General features: G+C 43.2%; 3 protein-coding genes across 3 annotated transcripts in view; 1 reads left to right on the forward strand and 2 right to left on the reverse strand.

The window, feature by feature from the left end:
* The window catches only part of EIF5B (eukaryotic translation initiation factor 5B), a 28,283-nt gene extending 21,813 nt beyond the window's left edge, over nucleotides 1-6,470 (reverse strand). Inside the window, exon 1 of the mRNA XM_083735434.1 lies at nucleotides 6,288-6,470. Within this exon, the coding sequence (XP_083591560.1) occupies nucleotides 6,288-6,322 (35 nt within the window). The 5' untranslated portion in view covers nucleotides 6,323-6,470. The remainder of the gene's footprint in view (nucleotides 1-6,287) is intronic.
* A 1,471-nt stretch (nucleotides 6,471-7,941) lies between these two features.
* Nucleotides 7,942-14,544, forward strand: TXNDC9 (thioredoxin domain containing 9). Its single transcript, XM_083735694.1, has 5 exons — nucleotides 7,942-8,355; nucleotides 10,207-10,416; nucleotides 11,574-11,692; nucleotides 12,126-12,380; nucleotides 12,931-14,544. The coding sequence occupies exons 2-5, from the start codon at nucleotides 10,240-10,242 to the stop codon at nucleotides 13,046-13,048; spliced, it is 669 nt and encodes a 222-aa protein (XP_083591820.1). The 5' UTR covers nucleotides 7,942-8,355; nucleotides 10,207-10,239; the 3' UTR covers nucleotides 13,049-14,544.
* Nucleotides 14,545-17,012: 2,468 nt separating this feature from the next.
* On the reverse strand, nucleotides 17,013-23,977 carry MRPL30 (mitochondrial ribosomal protein L30). Its single transcript, XM_083735699.1, has 5 exons — nucleotides 23,838-23,977; nucleotides 22,533-22,616; nucleotides 21,108-21,254; nucleotides 17,293-17,366; nucleotides 17,013-17,192 (listed from the first exon to the last, which is right to left on the reverse strand). The coding sequence occupies exons 1-5, from the start codon at nucleotides 23,889-23,891 to the stop codon at nucleotides 17,057-17,059; spliced, it is 495 nt and encodes a 164-aa protein (XP_083591825.1). The 5' UTR covers nucleotides 23,892-23,977; the 3' UTR covers nucleotides 17,013-17,056.
* Nucleotides 23,978-24,015: the final 38 nt, after the last annotated feature.

Genomic DNA, 24,015 nt, shown 5'->3' on the forward strand with positions numbered 1-24,015 from the left:
TCTTTTAGAAGAGTCAGGGAAAGTGGAAAGAATTGTATTTTGGGGTAAATTCCTGTTCTGATGCAACATCATGTAATAACTAACACTTCGTGTTGGTTTATTATACAACAATCAATGGCAGAGTTACACTTTAACTCAATTGTGTTCGGCAAATAAGATACCTGTTTAAATTGGATGCCTGGTATGTGTTGTTTTTAAAAGAAAAATCCAAACAGAATTCTACAAACAAAGTATTACATTCCCAACATGGGAATAGACAGGGATCAAACCCACGACCTAGGCGTTATCAGCACCATGCTCTTAACCAACTGAACTAGGACATTTCGGAGAAGGCCTATGCAAAGGACAAGTTTTGTCTCCCCCACCCCCTTTTCTAAGGTCCAGTACGGAAAAAAAATAGGAAAACATTGTACTTGGTGCTGGAGTACATTCAAAAGCTGCACAATAAAACTCAAAGCTCCAAGAATCCCTCAAGCTGACTGTGGAGAGGGTAAGCACAAAGGCCTTAGTAACTTGTTGCAACACAATCTCCAACTCACTGCATACTCAGAGTCCTCCATTTTCTATATCATGTAAAAGAAAATAGTCCATGACTGGAAGTACATGTAAGAAGATTGCTAACAGATAAAAGAATGAAAAGCCTTTCAATTTGTGTGTATCTTCAGTTTCTAAGAATCTACACAGACCTGACTGTTGCTCTTGATGGATGCCAGAAAACTGGCTATGTGAACCAATTATAATCTGTAGATTAGGACTTAAATTATGTTAATAATTTAAAGGAGGGTATGATCGCCGAAGAATTGATGCTTTTGAATTATGGTGCTGGAGGAGACACTTGAGAGTCCCATGGACTGCAAGAAGATCAAACCTCTCCATACTGAAGGAAATCAACCCTGAGTGCTCACTGGAAGGACAGATTGTGAAGCTGAGGCTTCAGTACTTTGGCCACCTCATGAGAAGAGAAGACTCCCTGGAGAAGACCCTGATGTTGGGAAAGATGGAGGGCACAAGGAGAAGGGGACGGCAGAGGACGAGATGGTTGGATAGTGTTTTCGAGGTTACCAGCATGAGTTTGACCAAACTGCGGGAGGCAGTGGAGGACAGAGGTGCCTGGCGTTCTCTGGTCCATGGGGTCACGAAGAGTCGGACACGACTAAACGACTAAACAACAACAACATGTACTGTTTACATGACAGTACCATATACTGGTTCAGGCTTTCTGGTTTTGTCTGCAGTTACTACACCATTGATTTATTTGAAACGTGTGTATCGCCTATATCTGTATCTATATGACTATATAAAACACAAAGCAGCTCAGGGCTCAACAAAGCAACAAGAACAAAATTAAAAATAGTACAACAGCAAACACAAAATAAGGTGAAATCAAAACCAGTTATTGTTGTGTCAAAGGCTCTACTACCATGACCTGTCTCCTTAAACTTAAGAGAAACCAGGCAAGTCTCTCTAGGAAGCAAATTCCTAGAAGAAGTGAAAGTTAGACTCCACTGAGTCAAAGAAGGCTCTGTCTCTTGTAGTCACCCATCAGACCAATGCAGTTGTTGCAATACCAAAGTATTATGCAGCATATACCGAACTATTGTTGCCACAACATTCTGGCACATTCATATACTTAGCACGGCAGTAGACTTATCAGGAAGTCAGTAGAGAAGAATTAGGCAACCTTTTTTCTCTCATGGGCTAGATTCCTTGGAAGATAATCTGCTGAGAGCTGCATATTGACAATGGGCAAAGCCAGAGCATATGATGGGCACAGTCAGGAGAAAAAGAGTTACAGGTTAACTAATCTAGAAGAAAAACTACAATGCTTTAAATGCAGCACCTTGGCTGCACTAGAAACTGACTGGCAGACAGTTAAATCAGTTGGGTTTGTTTTTCCAGGAATGGCCACACTGGCATCTCCTTCGGAGCGGCAAGGCCCACTCCATATCAAAATGAGACATTCAACACCTGCATAACTTCTACTGTGTCAGTTGTTTCTTCCCAGCATCGTTAATGTGACCCAATCTTTATCCACATATTGCAAAAACTGAAAACTGTCTCAGCAAATGCAACAGAAAGAGAATGTGGGAACAACCAGAACACTATTTGCCACTAAATCAACATGTTTTGTCGTGTTTTTAATGTTCTGTTGGGAGCCACCCAGAGTGGCTGGGGAAACCCAGCAAGACGGGCGGAGTATAAAAAAAAAATATTATTATTATTCTCTCCAAACAGTGGCCAACACATTATTAATTATTATTATACCTTGTACACTGCCTTTCATCCAAAGATCACAGGGCGGTTCACGACATAAAAATACAAAATGAAAACACATAACACATAATAAAACAAAACAAAACCAATATCCTGCCAAAAATATTTAAAAGGCCATAAAATGCTAATCAACCAAAGGCCTGGTTACAGAGAATCACTTTTGCCTGGCACCTAATGATAGGTAATGAAGGTGCCAAGTGAGCCTCCTTGGAGAGGACATTCCACAAACAGGGAGCCACTGCAGAAAAGGCCCATTCTCATGTTGTCACCCTCTAGACCCCTTGCAGAGAAAGCACATAAAGAAAGGCCTCAGATGATGACTGCAGGATGAATACAGGATGAATCCTGATGAATACAGGATGATGACTGTATTGGTTCATATTGGGAAAGGCAGTCCTCAGGGTGGATAAAAATCAATCTTTGTTTCTTTTTTTACAATTTTTATTTGCAAAAATTGGATTATTTTTTTATTTAGATCAATCAGATTTTTTTAATTTAAAATGGATTTTTTAAAAATAAAATGCTTTTGGAGGAAAAATCTTTCTAAAAATAGTTTTCTATTTAAGTTACATTATAGTCCAAAGGCTATTCATCAGTAAATAAGCATTTGTTTTTAATTATGTAGCACAAGGCTTTATATGCAATGTTTAATTTTTTTGGTAAATGAATTCCATTAATCCATTCACGATGTCATGCTCTTCCAGAGGTTTCTGTAAGATAATTTGGGGCAGTTTTTCTAACAAGAAGATATTATCACAGATGCTTGTTTTTGCAGTTCTCAAAAGTGTGAATTTGTGTCTGCAGGTAACATGCATTTCTTCACAAGAAATTTTTTATAAAATAAACATACAGAGTTGATGAAAATACCTTAATTCCATTGTTCCTTTGCAAATTTATATACACAGAATCAACCCATTGCCTCTTAAATGCTAAATTTCAAGAGGTTCAATGAATAGATTGTTTGGAGTTGAATAGATCTGCACAAGTAGCTAAGTGTGAAGAAGTGAAAATGGAAGTGCGACCTTGTGAACAGAATATTCCACAAGTCTTGGGATCTTTGTGTAATAATTGTGCATGTCAGTTGCATGTCTGTGCAACTCAGACTTGAGGCAAGTGCTGAAGGCATTTCAGGGCTGGCAACCTCTTCCCAATCCCACTGCGTTCCAACAACTGTACTAACACTTAATTGTACAGAATAGGCACCTGAATATAAAAGAAGAAGAGGAGTTTGGATTTGATATCCCGCTTTATCACGACCGGAAGGAGACTCAAAGTGGCTCATAATCTGCTTTCCCTTCCTCCCCCACAACAAACACTATGAGTGAGGCTGAGAGACTTCAGAGAAGTGTGACTAGCCCAAGGTCACCCAGCAGCTGCATGTGGAGGAGCGGAGACGCGAACCCGGTTCACCAGATTACGAGTCCACCGCTCTTAACCACTACACAACCCAAAGAGGTGGGGGTGGAAATAGTAACTGGAATGTGTAAGTCCTTTGCAAGACCTTGAAGTGCTTGTTGGTCAACTAATAAGAGTTCACTGGTTCCAGGACCTTCTTCCCAGTTGTAAATATTAAGAATATACCAGCAAGAATGAGTCTTTCTGTAAAAAAAAAAGATTTAAATCAAGTCTTACTGACAAGTCTTAAATTGTGATTTAAATTGATTTGATTTAAATTAAATCCACCCTGGCATTCCTTGAGTTTTTGCGGTCCTGAACCATTTAAGGCTTTATAGGTCAAAAACAGCACTTTGAATTGGGCCCGGAAATGAACTGGCAGCCAGTGTAGTTGGGTCAAGATCCGTGTAATATGCTCAAACCATCTTGCCCTTGTTGGCAGCCTGGCCACCAATTCTGCTGCAGCTGGAGTTTCCAAACCATCTTCACAAGCAGCCCTATGTATCACACATTGCAGTAATCTAACCTAGAGGTTACCAGAGCATAAATGACAGAAGTTAGGTTATCCTTGTCCAGATAGGGGCAGATGGGACACCAGCAGAAGCTGATGGAAGACACTCTGAACTACTGAAGCCACCTGAGCCTCAAGTGACAGCAATGGATCCAGATGTACCCACAAAAATGCTATAAAAATTATATTTTTAAAAATAATTAGCAAGTTTATCTACTTTTTATACTAATGGCTTCTGATTATCTGATATGCATTGCAATATAGAAGGATGTTTCGATGTGAATTCTTATCGATAGTGTAGCATAAACAAAGATGTTCAGATTAAATGTGTTTTCTTATCTCTGATCCTCTTTTCTTTTATTTATATTTATCATGGAGGGAGTATCAGAGCATATGGCCTTAAATGAAGAAAATTAGCTGAGTGCTCCACTACACCCCTCTTTTGTCTTCCATACCGTTTTGGATCTTACAGGCTACAGCTCAAGACATAAAACCGTAGTGGATAAAAACAGAATGACTAATGGAGAAGGGAAGGGACCTCAAAGAAACTATTGCCTGATAAAATTCCTTTCAGAAGCACTGGTGATTCCCTCCCACCCCATGCTCTCCCCGGTTCTTCCACCTATGGAAAGTCCACAAGCAGCCCATGAACTCACTAGCAGTCTTCCACTCATGCTCCCCAGCTGATGGTATTCAGATTGTACTACCTCCAATACTGGAGGCAATGTAGCCATCATTCTGTATTCTCCATCAATTTGGTATATTTGTGGCTACTGTTTACATAAAAACTAAGCATTTGCACTTTATTTCAAAAACATACTAAATAGCACAGTTTCATATGCTAAATTAAACATATAATTGTTTCATGTTCTTCAAGCACTGAGCAAAGGCTTAGGTACAACAAACAAGTAAAAACTGCACACATTTCGTTTTCTTCCTAATGTCATTTCCATCCAATTTCCTTCTATACTTCAGAATCTATATTGTGATTGATTGATTAATTAATTGTATACACTGCTCAGGATGAAGCATCTAATTGGCTGAGCAGAAACCAGTGACCCATAAGTTATTTTTAAAAGCTGTTCCATTAGTCTGTTTTTGCACATTAAGCACTTCACATCTTCCTACCTTCAAATTTTAGCTGCCCCGCCCATTCTCTCAACTTTTCCCATCACACTCCCATACACACCATGCAAACCTGTCCCAATTTTTTTTCTTTCACGATGCAGTATATTGACTCTGGGCATTTGCCTTGGCCACCTGTCTGAAAAACCTAGCAGGTTCAAAACTAAAGCCACAAATTTGTAACCAAGGGAATAAAAGCTTTATCTGACCAACGGGCTTGCTCATTTAGGGTACTTTAAACTTGCAAGAAGATCCTGTCCCCTAACACTGGCGTATCGCAAAGCTCCTCCATTCGGGAATGGCGTTTTTGGACAAGAGCCTTCCTCAGCAAAACGATTAACACCTGGGTTACTGCAAAAAAAACAACCGTCGAGGTTCCTCTGTAGTTGGCCACGATTACCTCCGACACCAACACAACGCGGACACACCAGAAAAAATTGCGGGAGCTGCGAGCCCAACACGCTCACTGCACCAGATTTTCCGGATGGCTGTGCAGCTGAGTCAAGCCTCCATTTGCAAACCTTGGGCCTCTCCGCCGGCTTTGCAGCAGAGGTGGGTCGAGTAGCGTTCAATTAAGCAACTTGCCCGAGAAAATGGATTTTTTACGGCGGGGGAAAAACAGGAGACGGGAGCGCACATCGAAATAACTGCGGGAAATAGCGACTGCCCATAAACCTCGAGTTAGCGACTGACAGCGCAGGAAGGGGCTGGAGTCCCCAAAGGGCGCCCGCCAGAGGTTCCCCCGCCCGAGGGCGCTGGGCGACACCGGCCCTCTCAAGCCACCACGGCCCTCCAGGGAAAGGGAAAAGGGCGAGTGGCCGCGGCCCTGGAAGAACCACGAGCTCCCCTGAACCCCGTCGAGGAATGAGGGGAAACGTCCCCTCAGGGAAGCCTGACTCCCTCAGCGGCCGGGAATAAGAGCGAGAAACCCCACGACCTCCCCATGTCCCTCCTCCCTCGGCCACGAACCCCGTCGGGTTACCTCTCCTCGCTCTTGCTTTTCTGCTTCTTGCCCATGGCTGCGCTCTCAACTGCCTCTCAGGCGCCTTTTCCTTGCGCAGGGCCCAGCCAGCCACATCCACACGCGCCCGGGCACATATGGTGAGAGGGAGGCCAATACGACACCACAGAGCAGGCAGCCGCTGACGCGCGCAGGCGTCGTTCGTCCTCAGTCCCGGCGCGCCGCGGAAGCGTAAAAGAACGTGCGCCCGGCAGTGAGGGAGGGCTCTCCGGTTGCAGGCGCCTCCTCTGGTCGGAGGGGGAACTGCAGCAGGAAGAGCGACTTTTATTTAAGTGAAATAAAAACAGTGATACCTCGTGTTAAGTACTTAATTCGTTCCGGAGGTCCGTTCTTAACCTGAAACTGTTCGTTCTTAACCCGAGGTACTATTTCTGGGTTAGCGGAGTCAGTAACCTGAAGCGAATGTAACCTAAAGCGTATGTAACCCGAGGTACCACTGTAATACGCATCTCTGCGTGGACACAGCTAAGCCGCTTTGGTCATAGAGTTGTAGAGATAGAAGGAACCGGGAGGGTTATCTGGTCCCATCCCCTGCAATGAAGGAACCTTTTGCCCGACGTGGGGCTCGAACCCACGATTTAGTCTCGTCCTCTACTGAGCCCCGGGGTGCGTGGGTGAGAGACACCTTGGAACTCTGTAGAGTGACGCTGCCTGAAGTCCCAGAAAGAAAGCGAGAGGCGAGCGACACGTAAAGAATACGAATTTTGAACAGCAGGCAATGTGCAATTGTGGAACTAATAGGAACGGGTTCGAATAGATCGGTAGGAGTCAGACCACGGTTTCTTCCATCTGGGACGCTCTGATCCTTAAAACCAGCTGAGAACTGTGTCTTTCCGTACCCAAGAATCAGGAATTGAAATCCGAATCCCCCCTCCCCCGCAGACGTGTAGAAAGAGGAAAGCCGCTTCCATGTGAATATAGCAAAGCTTAGCCCTCAGATGCAGAGTTCATGAATTGATGAGACGAAAGATGCGTGTAAAAGGGACGGGGGTGACATTCAGCTCCTATCACTGGACACGTTCGAAATAGTATTTTAAAACGAATTAAGCTCCGCCGCCTTTGTGCCTTGCTATATAGCTTGCATGGTCTCATATTTAATTCATTTCTCATGCTGCAGCTAACTTTAAAATAAAAAACCGAACAGGAAACAGCAGACACTCACAGAAATTGCTATATATTTATTAGATAATGTTATCATGTATGCAGGTTGTTGTTTTTTAATGACTGCCCGAGGCTATATTAACTCGGAAGTAAGTGCCTCTGAGCTGAGTGAAACTGGGGCTTATAACCTGATAAACAGGGCTGCAGCTTATAACTTCTGACAGGTTTAAACAATGGACCAATAAAGCGACCGCAGCATAGCGTGCCTAGGCAGCAGCAGCCCCTTCCAACTCAGTTAAGGCTTATTTTATTTACTAGATTTCTTGAATAGACCTGCGCAGGGATTGCACTGGTAAAAATCCACTCGCTACCGCGTTTACTCAGAAATAAGACCCACGGATGATTCATCGGCTTTACTGTATTGCCTATTAAGCAACCATTCCGCTCTGCGCTTAGGAGAGCCACGCCTTTCCAGAGCCCAGCCGGAAGCGCAAGGCATTCTGGGCCTTGTAGTTTGTGGCGATCACGGCACTGCTGCGACTATACCGGCAGCAGTTTCCGCGGTGCCTTGAAATTCTGGCCCAAGTAGTTCCCCCTCAGTCCAGAAACCGTTGCTTCGTGGGGCAGTAACAGCCGGTGTGGCCTTCCCTCGACAAAAACAACAGTCTCCGAGCGTTACCATAGCGACCGATCCCAATTTTAAAAACAACCGCAAAAGCCACTGAGCGAACGTGCTTCAAGCGGTGACGTGCTGCGCATGCGTAACAATGGCCGCGGACTCTGACGATTAATGCTTGCGCCAACAATAGAGTTTCCGGGTGCCTCACACTCCCTTAAGACGCAGGCGTACGCAGCCGGCCGGTAGCGGAGTCCGTTGAGAGGCCTGGGAGGGTGTTTTTCGGGCGCTAATTTGCCTCAGGCTTCCGCAGTGAGTATAAGAGCGGGACAATAAAGACCCATTTGTGTTTACACGCGCAGTACGTGTGGGTGCGGCGGCTGCGCTTCCTTCCAAGCCCCGCACTGGGAGTGAGATCTGTGCAGCCCCCCTGAGCAGGCCGTGCTATTCTGTGGGTGGGCGTATCTTTCTGAGTTGCTGGGGCTGTCGTCGTCGTCGTCCCTCCCCACCCCCTATCCCTTCGAAGGATTTCTCATGACAAAAGGATTCAGCTGGCCCTGCACGTCCCGTGGCTGCCTTTCTGTGTTAGGGAAAGCAGCAGGGGATCATAGAATCTTGGAAGGGACACCAAAGGCCATCTAGTCCAATCTCCTTGCAATGCAGGAATTTCAGCTAAAGGATCCATGACAGATGGCCACCCACACACTGCCTAAAAAAAACCTCCCAAGGAAGGCGAGTCCGCAGCCACCTCTCGTGGGAGTCTGTTCCACTGCTGAACAGCTCTTACTGTTCGAAAGGTTCCTCCCCCCCTGATCTTTAGTCGGAATCTCCTTTCTTGCAACTTGAAGCCATTGGTTCAAGTCCTACCCTCCAGAGCAGGAGAAAACTAGCATGTTGTCTCCTCCATGTGACAGCCCTTAAGATATTTGAAGATGGCTATCCTATCTCTCAGTCTCTTTTCCAGGCTAAACATACCCAGTTCCTTCAAGCACTCCTCGTAAGGCTTAGTTTCCAGACCCTTGATCATCTTGGTTGCCCTCCTCTGCACATGTTCCAGCTTGTCAACATCCTTCTTTAATTGTGGTTCCCAGCATTGGACACAGTATTCCAGGTGTGGTCTAAGGCAGAATAGAGTGGTATTATTACTTCCCTTGATCTGGACACTATACTTTTGTTGATGCAGCCTAGAGACACAATAAAGGGGAATGGCCTTTGCCCTGGTTGCAGTGCACTCTCTGTAAACTGGTTTTGAGCCAGGGGGTGCCAACTTGGATGAAATATTGGGGAGGGGAGAGAGTAAGCCCCACCCCACATAGTTGATCACATGACATGACACACACACACCATTTGAACGGCAATGCCCATAAACCTGGGGAGCTTGTCCCCTCAAAAATTGGGGGACTGAATGGGCTTCTGACCCTAGGAGTTGGCTCCTATGTATTAAGCAGACTTCGATGTTGATCTTATGTAAGTAGCTCCGGATTCCTGTTTAGCTGAGGAGTGGGATAAAAATGTTTCAAAACAGTAAAATAAAACTAGCTGCTGCAAAATGGGCAGGTGCCTAGAGGCAATGCATTTCCGCAATGGCTAATAAAGTCGAGGTTTCTACAGTGCAATGTAGCAAGTCTTATTAGTCAGCAATATATTATGTCAACTTCAAGGCAAAGTAACATCAAAGTTCAGTTGGTTTGTTTTCAATTTTGCATATTACTAATACGGACATAGTTTTATGGAGCATATACAAACATTTTGTGAGCCCATCAGTCACTTACAATGGAAGAGCTACAAAGGGGGGAAACCCAGAAATGGGTTAAAAGGAGGAAAGCAGAATAGGCTGTACAGTACTATTCATCCCTCTTCTGCAGAGTGGGTCAAGACAAAACTGCCAAAGATGCTAGAAGAGGCTGTATACAAGTGTTTAAATGCTAATTCCTGGAGTCTCCGAACCAAGATAGGTGAACTGAAATACTTGGTCTCAAAGGATAGTGCTGATATAGTGGACATAACAGAAACCTCGTGGAATGAAGAGAATCAGGGACATGGTTATCTCTGGATATAAAAGGACAACCTGGAGGTGGTGTTGCTCTAGGGCATAAATGAATGAAAAGTGGAGCTTTGATATATTGCATCCGAGTCTGATTTAAAATCTACTCTGTTTTACAGGTTTAATGTGTGTGCCACTTATTTAGGAGGAAAATGTCATCTGAAATGTTTTCAAAAGTTCTGGAAGCTCAATTGCTTCAGACAACAAAGATTGTAGAAGAACAACTTGATGCTGAGATTAAAAAACTAGACAATGTGGATGATGATGAATTAGAAATCCTAAAGCAAAGAAGACTTGAAGGCTTGAAGAAAGCCCAGCAACAGAAACAGGTAAGTTTCTTGTAGTGGTGTTAACTGTTTAACATTAGTTGTTGTTTTAATAGCTGTATCAAATTCACAGCCCTATAATAGCTGTATCAACAGCCCTATAATAGCTGTATCAACAGTCCTATAATAGCTGTATCAACAGCCCTATAAGATACACCACTTTTTCCCTACTGCAGATGAGAATGAAGCTGATAGAATACTAGCTTGCCTAAAGCTGCAAAGTGAGTTTATGGAGGAAGTGAGATTTGAAGTTACAGATAGGTAGCCGTGTTGGTCTGCCATAGTCAAAACAAAATAAAAAAATTCCTTCCAGTAGCACCTTAAAGACCAACTAAGTTAGTTCTAGGTATGAGCTTTCGTGTGCATGCACACTTCTTCAGATACACTGAAACAGAAGTCACCAGACCCTTCTATATAGTGAGAAGGTGGGGAGGGGTATTACTCAGAAGGGTGGTGGGAATGGGTGATTGGCAGATAGCTGTGATGAGCCTGTTGACGACTCTTAACGACTGCAATAGGTCTTACAGGAAAAAGCAAGGGGTGAGAAGGTGAAAAATCGCTTTGTCATGTATAATGAGATAAGAATCCAATGTCTTTGTTCAGACCAGGTCTCTCCATGGTTTTAAGTTTGGTAATAAGTTGCAATTCAGCAGCTTCTCTTTCCAGTCTGTTTCTGAAATTCCTTTGTAATAGAACAGCTACTTTGAGATCTTGTATAGAATGTCCTGGGAGATAGAACGGGAATGTCCTGTTCTATTACAAAGGAATTTCAGAAACAGACTGGAAAGAGAAGCTGCTGAATTGCAACTTATTACACTGGATATGCTGCTGGACAATTATAAATGTTAACATCACCACCTGATATATTTAAAAATATATTATGTAAGGTTAGGAATTGGCAAAGAAGCTGATGTTTAAAGTTTTCTAATATTTGCACCCATTTACCTTGCATGAGCAGGTAATATGTCAGTAGGGCTAGAAACTTTATTTGGCCATGAAATTGAATTTTTCAGATTTATCGGCATTTGTAATTACAGAATAACTGGTGGAATTATGAATATTCCTGATGCTACTTAACATTTCAGGGGATGCTTTACCTCTTATGACAACACAAAAATACTTAACTTCAAATGTGTAACATTTTATATTCTTATAAACAGGAATGGCTTTCAAATGGGCATGGGGAATATGTGGAAATCCCCAGTGAGAGAGATTTTTTTGAACAAGTGAAAAGGAGCAATAAAGTCGTCTGCCATTTTTACAGAGATACAAGTTTCAGGTATACTAAACTCCTTAGTACACAAATACTTACCAAAATAGGTTGACTGTCAAACAAATAGCAGAAGATTTGTTTAGAAAACTCCATGATTATTTGTTGTATCGTGAGCATAGTTGGCTGTGAAGATTGATACTTGAAATATTGATTATAGCCTCGACATGGCTGCTAAAGTCTTTAGAGACAGCATTGTCCTTCAGATCCACTGCTTTATATTTTTACTACATCCACTCCCTAGTATCAAGGGCAAAGGGAATGGGAAACTTGGTAAATCTACCTTTTGAGTTAAATATTTAATAACTTATATGCTAACCTTTTGACCATTGTAATAACAAACTTACTGATAGGTCAAATGCGTATGTTGTCATAATAAATTACTCATTTGCGATTTCTACATTTCATCACTGTAAAGCACGTTTTATTTTCTGTTCCTCAGATGCGTGATAATAGATAAGCATCTAACAGTACTGGCCAAAAAGCACATTGAGACCAGGTTTATCAAATTAAATGCTGACAAAGCTCCGTTCCTATGTGAGAGACTTCGCATCAAAGTAATTCCCACACTAGCACTTGTAAAAGATGGCAAAACACAAGATTACGTGGTTGGTTTTACTGATCTTGGTAATACAGATGACTTCACCACAGAGACCTTAGAGTGGCGATTAGGTTGTGCAGACATAATCAACTACAGGTAAATAAAATTATCTCTTTTTTGTTTTGGTTTTTGTTTTTGTTTTTAAATGTAGCTGGTGCAATATTAAAGGTACTTAAAGCGTGGAAAATCAAGAAGGGAATCTCTTGAAAGGCATCAAAATAATTCTAAACACTGAGTATTGATAGTTATATTGTTGGGGAAAGTTTCTTTCTCTGTACACTGATCATTTTTAAGGGATTTTTAAAAGTAATGAACTGGTATTGCTGCCTTCCTTTAACTGTGAAGCAGCAAGAAATTGTGGAAGGTATTTTTGAACATGTAATACACTTGGTAGGTTACACCTTTAATTCACAAAGAATTAATGATGTACTAGTGAAGGATTCAGGAAGCAGAATATGTGTCCCCTCTGCTGTAACAGTGAGAGAACTATTCTGCTTCAAGCAGTTGTACTCCAAGATAACAGAATCTGGAATTGTGTTTTGCAAGACGTATACTATAAAATGCAGGTGTTGCCTTGGTGGTGTTTTTTTTTAAATATTGATTCACATACAGTACAGTATTGAAAAAACTTTTTTTCCCCTTTTAGTGGCAACTTGATGGACCCCCCTTTCCAGAGTGAAAAGAAGTTTGGAACCACTTTCACAAAGTTGGATAAGAAAACAATCAGAGGAAAGAAATATGATTCAGATTCTGATGATGATTAAATATCATGATTCAGATGTTTATAAATCATCTTTTCTTTGAAGCTTGATACATTTCTAGGAATGTTTTATAAAGCTGTTTGTTTTCAGTACATTTGCATATAATGCTCATTTTCTAAAACTGTTTTATACAACTCATGAAAAGAAACTGAATTTTTTTTCCCCTCGGGGTGACATTTCTAGGTGAAAAATCTGAGCTCTTTTGAACTGCGTCACATGAGACATGACTTTTTGTTAATTTTGCTAATTATAAAAATAGTCCCTTTAAACTACATTTTTAGTACTTCATTTGCCATTGGAAATGTTAATGAAGGACTTCTGTCAAGAATTGTTATAAAACTATTCCAGAAGTAGTGCATTAAAAAAACTGTTGCTTGTCTGATAATGCCATGCATATGGCGTGGTATTGCCTAACTTAACATTGCACTGCATATTATGAAACCATCTTAGCCTCTTTAAAAGAATTAAGTCTACCAGTTGTGTACACTGCATGTTAAAGCTGAGTCATCAGGTAATAGCACATGGCAAAACTATATTGAACTGGACTACAGGCTAGATTTTTTTATTTAAAAAAATCAGAATAAAATTGGTGTTTGCTTTTCCTCTTGATGTGAATGCAGTTTAATACAATTTCTTGCACTGTTGTTCTTCAGTAATAGGCATATTTTCCAAGAGAATCTCTTTCGTCTGGGAATACTAAAATTCCCTTGGGAATCTGTGACAGTCTAGCTCCTAGGTAGGTGAATGAGCTTTTCCTTTGTACTTGTAAATGCCCATAGTTGCCAAAAAGTTTAAGTATATCTACATGTTGGGGTGTTGAGAAAAAGCCCAGTTGGTTCAGGAAATAAGAGAACCTTGCCTGTGAATCTCTACTTGTGGCAAATCATTTGAAAGAAAATGGCTTTCTCTTCTGTCAGAGGGAAGCGAGCAATGTTGCAGCATGCTACTGAATCAGCATGAAGTCACCAGTGTTAAGTTGTTAGTTGTGTGCACAGGTCTTGGTTCAGTAGTGGCTTTCTCTGTTTTTCCTTTTGAGGGAGGTGAGGAAACTGCCTCACTGAGGGGTGAGTGGGCATATTGAATATCCACCATTAACAGGCACACCTTATCTCAGTGGAATGCACAGCTGTGCCACAACATTGCTTGCTTCTCTCTGCTGATAGAAGTAGTGGGCAAGCTATTTCTAGAAGTTATAAAAGAAGCATTTATTATGAGGATCCAAAAGGATGGGGTAATGAGAAGGATGTATCTAAGATGGGTTGAAGGCAGGTAAAAGGGGGGGGGAAGGGTTTCAATGTAGTGTTTTGAGTCTACTGGATAGGCATAGTTGGTAGGCAGAGTCGCTGTGTCCCAGCAAATTCTGGATATTGGCTGCCACAGGAGGTGTAAAACCGATCTGGCTCTTTTGCACAGTAGGTCAGCAATATTGTTCTCTTAACTAAGTCAGTTGGTTTTTTTTAACATTTATGTAAATGAAAATAAAATTATTTGAATTCTAAGTGCCTGTGTATGTTTTTGCTCAGCCTGCTTTATTCCTTGGAGCGTTGCTAAGCTTTCCCCACTGAGGCACACTAGTACGCCACATAAAGCCGGGGGGGGGGGAGTATGTGTCTGAATTTTTTCAAGCCACTATGCTCAATATGTTCACAGAAATAGGGCTGCAGCAATACTGAATGGGGTCTTCCTGATCCAAATGGCATAAGGAAAGCAGCAGCCCTATTTCTGATATATGGCAGTGATGACACTCGGGACCGGGTAAGGAAAGATGATTTATTGATGAAGCCTGCACTACAACTGACAGGTACAGGACACTGCCACATCCAAAATATCACAGTCCCATCCTCAAGCCCCGACTGGCCCCTTTCAAAGTTGCAAGAAGGATGTCTGACTCCTGCATGTTTTCTGTGGAGGATGCATTCGGAAATGATAACTGCACACCAACAGTGCTATCCGAAGTGGTTACAGGTTCTATTGCCTCGCTGCGTGTGAAGTGTAGAATGGTTTTGGAGTGAGAAGAAATTACATTTAAGCTGCCTGTCGCTTCCTCCATGCAAGTTCCTCTGAACCCTGTAGATGTTCTAAGGCAGAGGGGGGTAAAACTAATGACCCAAACTACTAGCAATCACCAGCCTGGCTTGGCTTATTAACATGATCTTAACCCAGGGGTTGTGTTTGGCAGTTTAATTCCCCCCACCTTGATGAATTCTAACACTTATTGGACCCAGGAATTTGGGGTGTCTTGCACTCCATGAACTCGTAACAGTATTGACTATTTGCTGAGGTCACATCTCACTTGAAGATTGCAAAAGCAATTCACTTTTTCAGATGGGTTACCATATTGATAGATTACACATGGAAACACTCACAAGCAGGTCATCACAAAGATAACCAAATGCTTGAGTCTCTACTCACTGATGCTTTTATTTTTAGCCATCATGGCTAACTGCTAATGCAGTCATCTCCAACTGGTACCCTCCATATGTTTTGGACTACAGCTCCCATAAGCCCCAGCCAACAGAAGTTGGGGAAGTTTGAGCTAATGTGTTCCTCAAATTTGTCAGCGGCTAACAAATGACAATGAAATCTTTTACAAGTTTTAGAAAGTGTTTCCTTTCATCTACTCTGAAGTTAATGCTAATCAGTTTACTGATCTCGAGATGTAACACTGAAAAATTCCTTAATTACACACCTCCTAATTCCATCTCGCCTTGTCTCCATACAGCCATTTGTGTACACCAAAAAGCACCAGCTGGTTTGAAGGCAGATGTGCCAACATCTGTTAATTATTTAAGTTGCCTGGTGATATTTCCAGGGAAAGGGATGGTCTATTGATTAATACCAAACTTGGCTTTTGATTACTCTAGCACAGAGCACACTTAAGCAAGATTCTATTCTACTATGACTCCATCTTTGCTCCCAAGCTGTTTCAGCCCATTTAGACTGTTTATTTGTATAAAACATTAGCAGAAAATCTTTTCAGCCATAACATTTGCACGGTGTTGGTAAATATATTGCTCGAAAGTTTCCAGTCATTCTCCTCACGTTCCTGCTGCTGCCACCATGAGGAAAGAAACCTGAGACAGGTCTTTCTGCTGCTTGCAAACTAACACTCATGATTTGTTTCCCCCAAACGACAATGGCCAAGCCAAGAACCAACCTTGGCTTCCATTCTTGGCGTATGAAACAGAAAGCCAGCCTCTGGTTTGTTTCCTTCCCAGCATAGCAACAGCAACAAGGACTTATATGAACCTTAGCATGCACTGATGTCACTCATTTTATTTCTGCCTAAATCAGGAATAATGAATACATTCCATATTTCAAACAGTGTATTAGACAAACTGTTACAGGGAACCAAGTTTCTTCAGGAGTTTATAAAGAATTCCTCATTGAAAATAAAAATGAAGAGAGTTTGTCCATGCATTGAGTTTCTCCTACAGTATACTGCTGGATAGTACTGGGTTGGTTTAGTGTACACTTTCTCTTAAACATAGAATAATAAGGTGGTCATGCTTTAGGCTACAATCCAAGTCCCCTTTATGTTCAGAGCCTGGTAGTGGGACAACCATCATGCTCTGCTGCTGCTTGCCTGGGGTTCAGTTTGGCTGGCATCCCAGTGAGGTGCATCTAAAATGAGAATCCCAAAAAGAAAAAAAGCAGAAGCAAAAAAAGGGGGGGGCAAGAAAGGCTTTTATTAACCCTACAAATTTCAGACTCCATTGGTGGTTCTTCAGGAAGTTCCTTAGCAGACAAGTCATTTGTGGAAAAGTGATCGCTGGCGGTAGAAATGTTTGAGACCTACTATGGTGCTTCCAATAGGCAAACAGTGGAAAAAGGAATTACATACACATACAGTCACACTTGATGAAATGCTTGTATAATCAGCATTAGTACTAGCCACGTTTGATTAATCAGTCAAATAAAGCCTTGACACAGTACAAGGGATGGGTAGATGAGCTCCCCAATCAAATTTCAGTTTAAAATTACATTTATTGTACAGAATGCCACTACACATTACAAAGCATCAATCTTTTTCTGTTCCGGTTCTTTTAGACGACGGCGAATTATTAGTTCACCTGCACAGTTAATAAAGGTGTCAGACATTTCTTCTTCAGATGGAATTCCATGGGGTAGCTTTAATGGTTTTATGCTATAGGAGCGGAGGAGGAAGCAGGAGAAGAGACAAAATACATTAGTGCTGTTCTACAAAAGCCATTTTAAAACGCTTTTGTCAAGAAGAATTAACTAACCTTATTAGATGTTTAATCACTTTCAGTTTTTCATTCACAGAAGGGATGTTTTTATGCACTCTTAGCTCATATCTCTGTAGATAAGCAGATTTTATAGAAAAGTTCAGTTTCACAGAAAAGTTCAGTTTCAAACACATGATTGCATACACACACACACACAGAGAGAGAGAGAGAGAGAGAGAGAGAGAGAGAGAGAGAGAGAGCTTGCAATAGTAGTTGCAGTGAGTGTGCTATTCTTAAAATATAACTATGACAATCCTGCATTACTTCAGGGGTAGCCAATGTGATACCCTGCAGATCTAGTTGGACTCCAGTTTCCATCAGCTCCAGCAAGACTAGCCAGAGGTCATGGATAACAGGTGTTATCCTTGATAACAACATCTAGTTAGCATTACACTGGCTTTTATTGCATTACTTGGTGATTTATATTATTAACATATATTGTCCTTCATTCTGTGAGAGCCTAAACAGGTGAATTTATCCATGAAGGTTTAATAAAAATACAGAAGGTGGTATCCAACGCTAGCAATACTCAAGAGTAGGAGAACTGAAAGAAATACACAAGTCCATTGATTACAAAGGGTCTACCCTGAGTATCACTAATACTGGATAGCACCCTATGCCAATGAAAGGTATAGTTTAAGAACCAAAGATTAATACAAGGGGAAATATCAATGTTATACTTTATCTCTTCTTGTCATCCTCTAATAAAAAAAATTAATGGCTCAGGGGAAAATACATATAATTAATTCCTTTTTAGCTCACACATATTTTAGTACAGGATCATTTCTGCTAAAGTTCATGGAACACTGTATATGTGCTACCATATTTAGAATGTCAAAATTGTGATAAATAGCAACCACTTAGATAAAGGGGTGAACTAAGATGAATTAACTGACTGCTAAAAATTCTGATTGGATCTCTACACACCTCAGCAAGAGAGAACCACACTCAAAATCAGGCTTTCATGTGTAGATTACTTAATCAGGGACACCACTTGCCAACTGCTGCTGCTTATATGCACTGAGGTAATACATTCAGATGCAAAGCATCTACAGTGGTGCCTCGCAAGACGAAATTAATTCGTTCCGCAAGTCCTTTCGTCTTGCGAGTTTTTCGTCTTGCGAAGCACGGTTTCCCATAGGAATGCATTGAAAATCAATCAATGCGTTCCTATGGAAACCGCCTTCAGACCAGCTCCGGGGACAGTCTGTCCCCCGACCTCTTCTGAAGGCCGGCGGGGGGGGGGGGGAGTCTTTGCTTCCCCCTGCCTGCCTTCCCGGGACAGCGGAGACTTCTCCGCTGTCCCGGGGCGATTTTAAAATGCTGGCGGGCGGCAGCGAAGCCTTCGTTGCCGCCCGCCAGCATTTTAAAAACCCCGGGACAGCGGAGGACTTCTCCGCTGTCCGGGGCGATCTTAAAATGCTGGCGGGCGGCAGCGCTGCCGCCCGCCAGCATTTTAAAATCGCCCCGGGACAGCGGATGAATTCTCCGCTGTCCCGGGGCGATTTAAAAGCCCCGGGAAGGCAGGCAGGGGGGACAAAGACTTTTGCCCCTCACCCGCCTTCAGAAGAGGTCCAGAGGGCTCCCCAAGCGGCGAATGTCTGCCCCGCGCGAGGGGCGCTCTGCTTAAGAGCGCCCCTCGCGCGGGGCAGCAGGCTGCTATCCGCAGCCTAGGCGGGAACTCTTCTGAAGGCTGGCGGGGGAGAAGGGCTTTTCTTCCCACCGCCAGCCTTCAGAACAGCCTTCTGAATGTTGGCGCTGGGGAGGAAAACCTTCCTCCCACCGCAAGTCTTCAAGACAGGTCCGGGAACAGAGGAGAAGCGCTGCGCACCTTCCCCTCTGTTCCCGGACCTGTCCTGAAGGCTTGCGGTGGGAGGAGGGCTTTCCTCCCCACCGCCAACATTCAGAAAGCTGTTCTGAATGTTGGCGGTGGGGAGGAAAAACCCTCTCCCACCGCAAGCCCCGGGAACAGAGGAGAAGCGCTGCACACCTTCCCCTCTGTTCCCGGACCTGTCCTGAAGGCTTGCGGTGGGAGGAGGGCTTTCCTCCCCACCGCCAACATTCAGAAAGCTGTTCTGAATGTTGGCGATGGGGAGGAAAAACCCTCTCCCACCGCAAGCCCCGGGAACAGAGGAGAAGCGCTGCGCACCTTCCCCTCTGTTCCCGGACCTGTCCTGAAGGCTTGCGGTGGGAGGAGGGCTTTCCTCCCCACCGCCAACATTCAGAATGCTGTTCTGAATGTTGGCGGTGGGGAGGAAAAACCCTCCTCCCACCGCAAGCCCCGGGAACAGAGGAGAAGCGCTGCGCACCTTCCCCTCTGTTCCCGGACCTGTCCTGAAGGCTTGCGGTGGGAGGAGGGCTTTCCTCCCCACCGCCAACATTCAGAATGCTGTTCTGAATGTTGGTGGGGAGGAAAAACCCTCCTCCCACCGCAAGCCCCGGGAACAGAGGAGAAGCGCTGCGCGCCTTGTCCTCTGTTCCCGGACCTCCCACCGCAAGCCTTAGGACAGGTCCGGGAACAGAGGAGAAGGCGCGCTGCGCTTCCCCGCTGTCTCCGGAGATTTCCCTATGGGCTTTTGTCTTGCGAAGCAAGCCCATAGGGAAATTCATTTTGCGAAGCCGCTAAAAAATCGGAAAACCCTTTCGTCTTGCGGGTTTTTTGTTTAGCGAGGCATTCGTCTTGCGGGGCACCACTGTACTTGTCTTGCATGACAGAATGTGAATGTATGTTCCCACATGCTCTCAGGCAACTGGTTGCACAACAAAATATATCTAGTATGGCTTTGAAACTGCTTTTTCATGGATATCTAACAAGTGATTTACAAAACAGGATAATGATCTGCGCAGACATGAAATGCCTCAGATGGGTTTTTGGAAAGTTGCTAGGCAACCTCCACCCCGCTCTCCCAGGTAGTTCCAGCTGCCCACCCCCCACCCAAAGATAAACAGAAGCTGCTATGAGTGCACTTCTGGGCTCCCCTCTCCTCCCAATGTAGAAGACTGCACTGGTGCAGCATGTCAGAGCAGGCATTAGGGAACCATTGGTGAGAGTTCCTATCTCATTCTGCTCTGCTCAGGAAAGTTTGGCTGGCGCCTTTATAAGATAGTGAATATAAACTTAATATAAAGGCAACAGATATCAAACCCATTTTTAACAATTTACTGTTAACTAATGTGGGATGCGGGTGGCGCTGTGGGTTAAACCACAGAGCCTAGGACTTGCCGATCAGAAGGTCAGCGGTTCGAATCCCCGCGACGGGGTGAGCTCCCGTTGCTCGGTCCCTGCTCCTGCCAACCCAGCAATTCGAAAGCACGTCAAAGTGCAAGTAGATAAATAGGTACTGCTCTGGCGGGAAGGTAAACGGAGTTTTTGTGCGCTGCTCTGGTTCGCCAGAAGTGGCTTAGTCATGCTGGCCACATGACCCGAAAGCTGTACGCCAGCTCCCTCGGCCAATAAAGCGAGATGAGCGCTGCAACCCCAGAGTCGGTCACGACTGGACCTAATGGTCAAGGGTCCCTTTACCTTTACTGTGGATCTTCTACAAGAAACTGCAAAGGGATTCAGCAGCTCATTGAATTTAATAACTTGCCCTTGCCCTGAGCTGAAGTTGTTCTACTCTTGATCTCTGAAAGACTGCAAACCTGTGTACATTTACCAAGGAGCAAGTCTAATCTAATATAGTGGGACTTATATCTGAATAAACATGTGTAGGATTGGGCTGTATGTTTTAATGCCAGAGAGAGATAATTATTTACTGGGCTTTCCCCCTATGCAACAGAGCGTCCCCGCAAAATGCTAATGTATTTTATACTTTTTCCAATCCAAGAGATTTGATGATCTCTTTTTCCCAATAAGGACGCCTTCTTCCACTTCTGACTCTGGTCACAAGGTGCAGTTTATGGGGCTGCTGTGGATCACCCCCATATTTTTCATGATCACCAGGCCGTGGCTGAAATACCTAAAATAAATTCAACAAAAGCAGGCTTCAGTAATACAGTTATCATTAGCTGAATAGTATTCTATATCAGTAGTTGTAAAAAGGTAATTTGTAGACAGCAGAGGAATAAGACAGCAGAGGAATAAGTCTGTATCAATACTTTTTTTTAGCAAAATGATCCTGTACTAAAATATGTGTGAGCTAAAAGGAATGAATTATACTATTTGTATTTTTTCCTGAACCATTTATTTTTTATTAGAGGATGACAAGAAGAGATGAAGCATAATATTGGTATTTCCCTCTCTATTGATTTTTGGTTTTTAAACTATCCCTTTCATTGGTATATGGTGCTATCCAATATTAGTGATAGAGTAGACCCTTTGAAATCAATGGACTTGAGTATTTCTTTCAGTGCTCCTATTCTGAGTATCATTAACATTGGACACTCCTTCACTGCAGGTTTCTAAAGAGAGATTGGATGGCCATTTGCCAGCGATTCTTCAGCTCTGATTCCTGCACTGCACAGAGTTGGACTTGATGACCTTTGGGATCTCTTCCAACTCTACAATTCTGTGATTTTATGTGTAGCACATTTACATTTAAATTCTATCTACTGTATACTTGCCTGGAGGTTAAGCCCCACTGAATATAATGAAACTTACTTCTGAGAAACATGCATATAAATGAATTGTAAACAGTAGAACATGGACCTGAAGATTTTTTTTACAAGAGAGTTTGATATGTGAATATATGTGGTAAGGCAGACATACTGGTCAATGATTATTGAAATATCTCATATGATATTTGTATGACATTTTACAATTTAGCTTTGAGATGCTTCCTCCCAAAAGGTATGAGATGCTAACTATCTATAGCTCCACTGTACAGTGGTACCTCGGTTTACCAACTTAATCCGTTCTGGAAGTCCGTTCTTAAACCAAAACCATTCTTAAACCAAGGCACGGTTTCCCTAATGAGGCCTCCCGCCGCCAATGCCCTTCCATCATTCGGATTCCATTCTTAGACTGAGGTAAAGTTCGCAAACTGGGACACTACTTCCAGTTTTGCGGAGTTTGTAAACCAATTCGTTCGTAAACAGGACTATTCTTAAACCGAGGTACCACTATATTGTTTACTTTTCTCTCTTCTTATCCTTTCGCTTATTCTATTTGTCCTTTTTCGAGGTCTGTAACTGCATTCTCTACTTATGTAACAAAATAAAAAAGACGTATTTTATGAAAATAAATAAATGAAAGAAAATGAGATGTTAATTCTGAACCCCCACAACAAAAAGCTTACCGATTCAGGAATTCTTGACCTTGTAAATTTCTGCCTGATCCACACCCTCCAGGTGATTGGTTCCACTTTGTATTTTGCAAGACTCTGAAGCAGGAAAAAGACAATTCTTTATTGCATAGGCTAACTACAAGTTATAATCTACTAATTCCTTTATCATTTTTTGGGTTCTTCAAGTGCACTTCCAATACTAACCCTAAGGTAAAGGGACCCCTGACCATTTGGTCCAGTTGTGGCCGACTCTAGGGTTGTGGCACTCATCTCGCTTTATTGACCGAGGGACTTCCGGGTCATGTGGCCAGCATTACTAAGCGCTTCTGGTGAACCAGAGCAGCGCACAGAAACGCCGTTTACCTTCCCGCCGGAGCGGTTCCTATTTATCTACTTGCACTTTGATGTGCTTTCGAACTGCTAGGTTGGCAGGAGCAGGGACCGAGCAACGGGAGCTCACCCCGTCACAGGGATTCAAACCGCCAACCTTCTAATTGGCAAGTCCTAAGCTCTGTTTTTTAACCCACAGTGCCACCCTTATAGTAACCCTAATAGCAAGCAAATACACAATTACTGACATTATTATTAGATGCAAGTATGATATTTTTTGTTTCTTGTTTGCTTTTTTAAAAAGTCAGGTTATCAAACAATTTTTTTTCTTACAATGCAGTATGACGAAGAAGCCCAGAGAAAAAAAGAATTAATGAAATGAGAGGTAATATGGGGTCAAAAGTCATGTCCCATATACATATACATTTGGATAGCGTTCTCCCTGGAGAGAGCAGGAAGAGAAATGACACCTTGTAGATGTTCAGAAGCACAGCCGTGCTAATTACTACCAACATTTTCCAAAATCAAAACATTGGCACCATCAGATCTGGGGGGGCTAAATGGCGGCCGCCAACGCCAAGGAATATGGAGAACCTAAAGCATTCATAGAATCACAGAACTGGAAGAGATCTCGGGGTTCATCTAGCCCAGGGGTCAGCAACCTTTTTCAGCCATGGGCTGCTCCACTGTCCCTCAGACCATGCGGTGAGCTGGACTATATATATATATATATATATATATATATATGCAGGTTTTGGTGTCCTCGGGTGTCTTCCCGTGTAATTCCTATACCCCACAAATCAACCAGAGATGCATTTTAAATAAAAGGACACATTCTACTCTTAAGTTGCCTACCCATGTTCTAGCCCAACCGCCTGCAATGCAGAAATCTTCACTAAATAACACACCACGGGGCCAAAGTGCGGTTATCCACGCGCAGGACAGCACACTGGGCTTCCTCCCACCCCCTTTTCCCGCGTCCCTCACCTGCCAGGCAGCAAAAGGGCTCCCGCCCGCAACTCTGCCCAGCAACGCCGCCATGTTAAAACCCCGCCACCGGCCTCACTGCCCTAGCGTTCTAAGCGAGGCAAGGACGTCGCTCGGCTCGACCAATCACCGTCAGCGCCGCGTCCTCCTCCTTTCTAGGAAGCGGATGCGTCCGAAG

This window comes from Podarcis gaigeae (assembly GCF_964106915.1).
Source record: "Podarcis gaigeae genome assembly, chromosome: 4".
NCBI classification, from domain to species: domain Eukaryota; kingdom Metazoa; phylum Chordata; class Lepidosauria; order Squamata; family Lacertidae; genus Podarcis; species Podarcis gaigeae.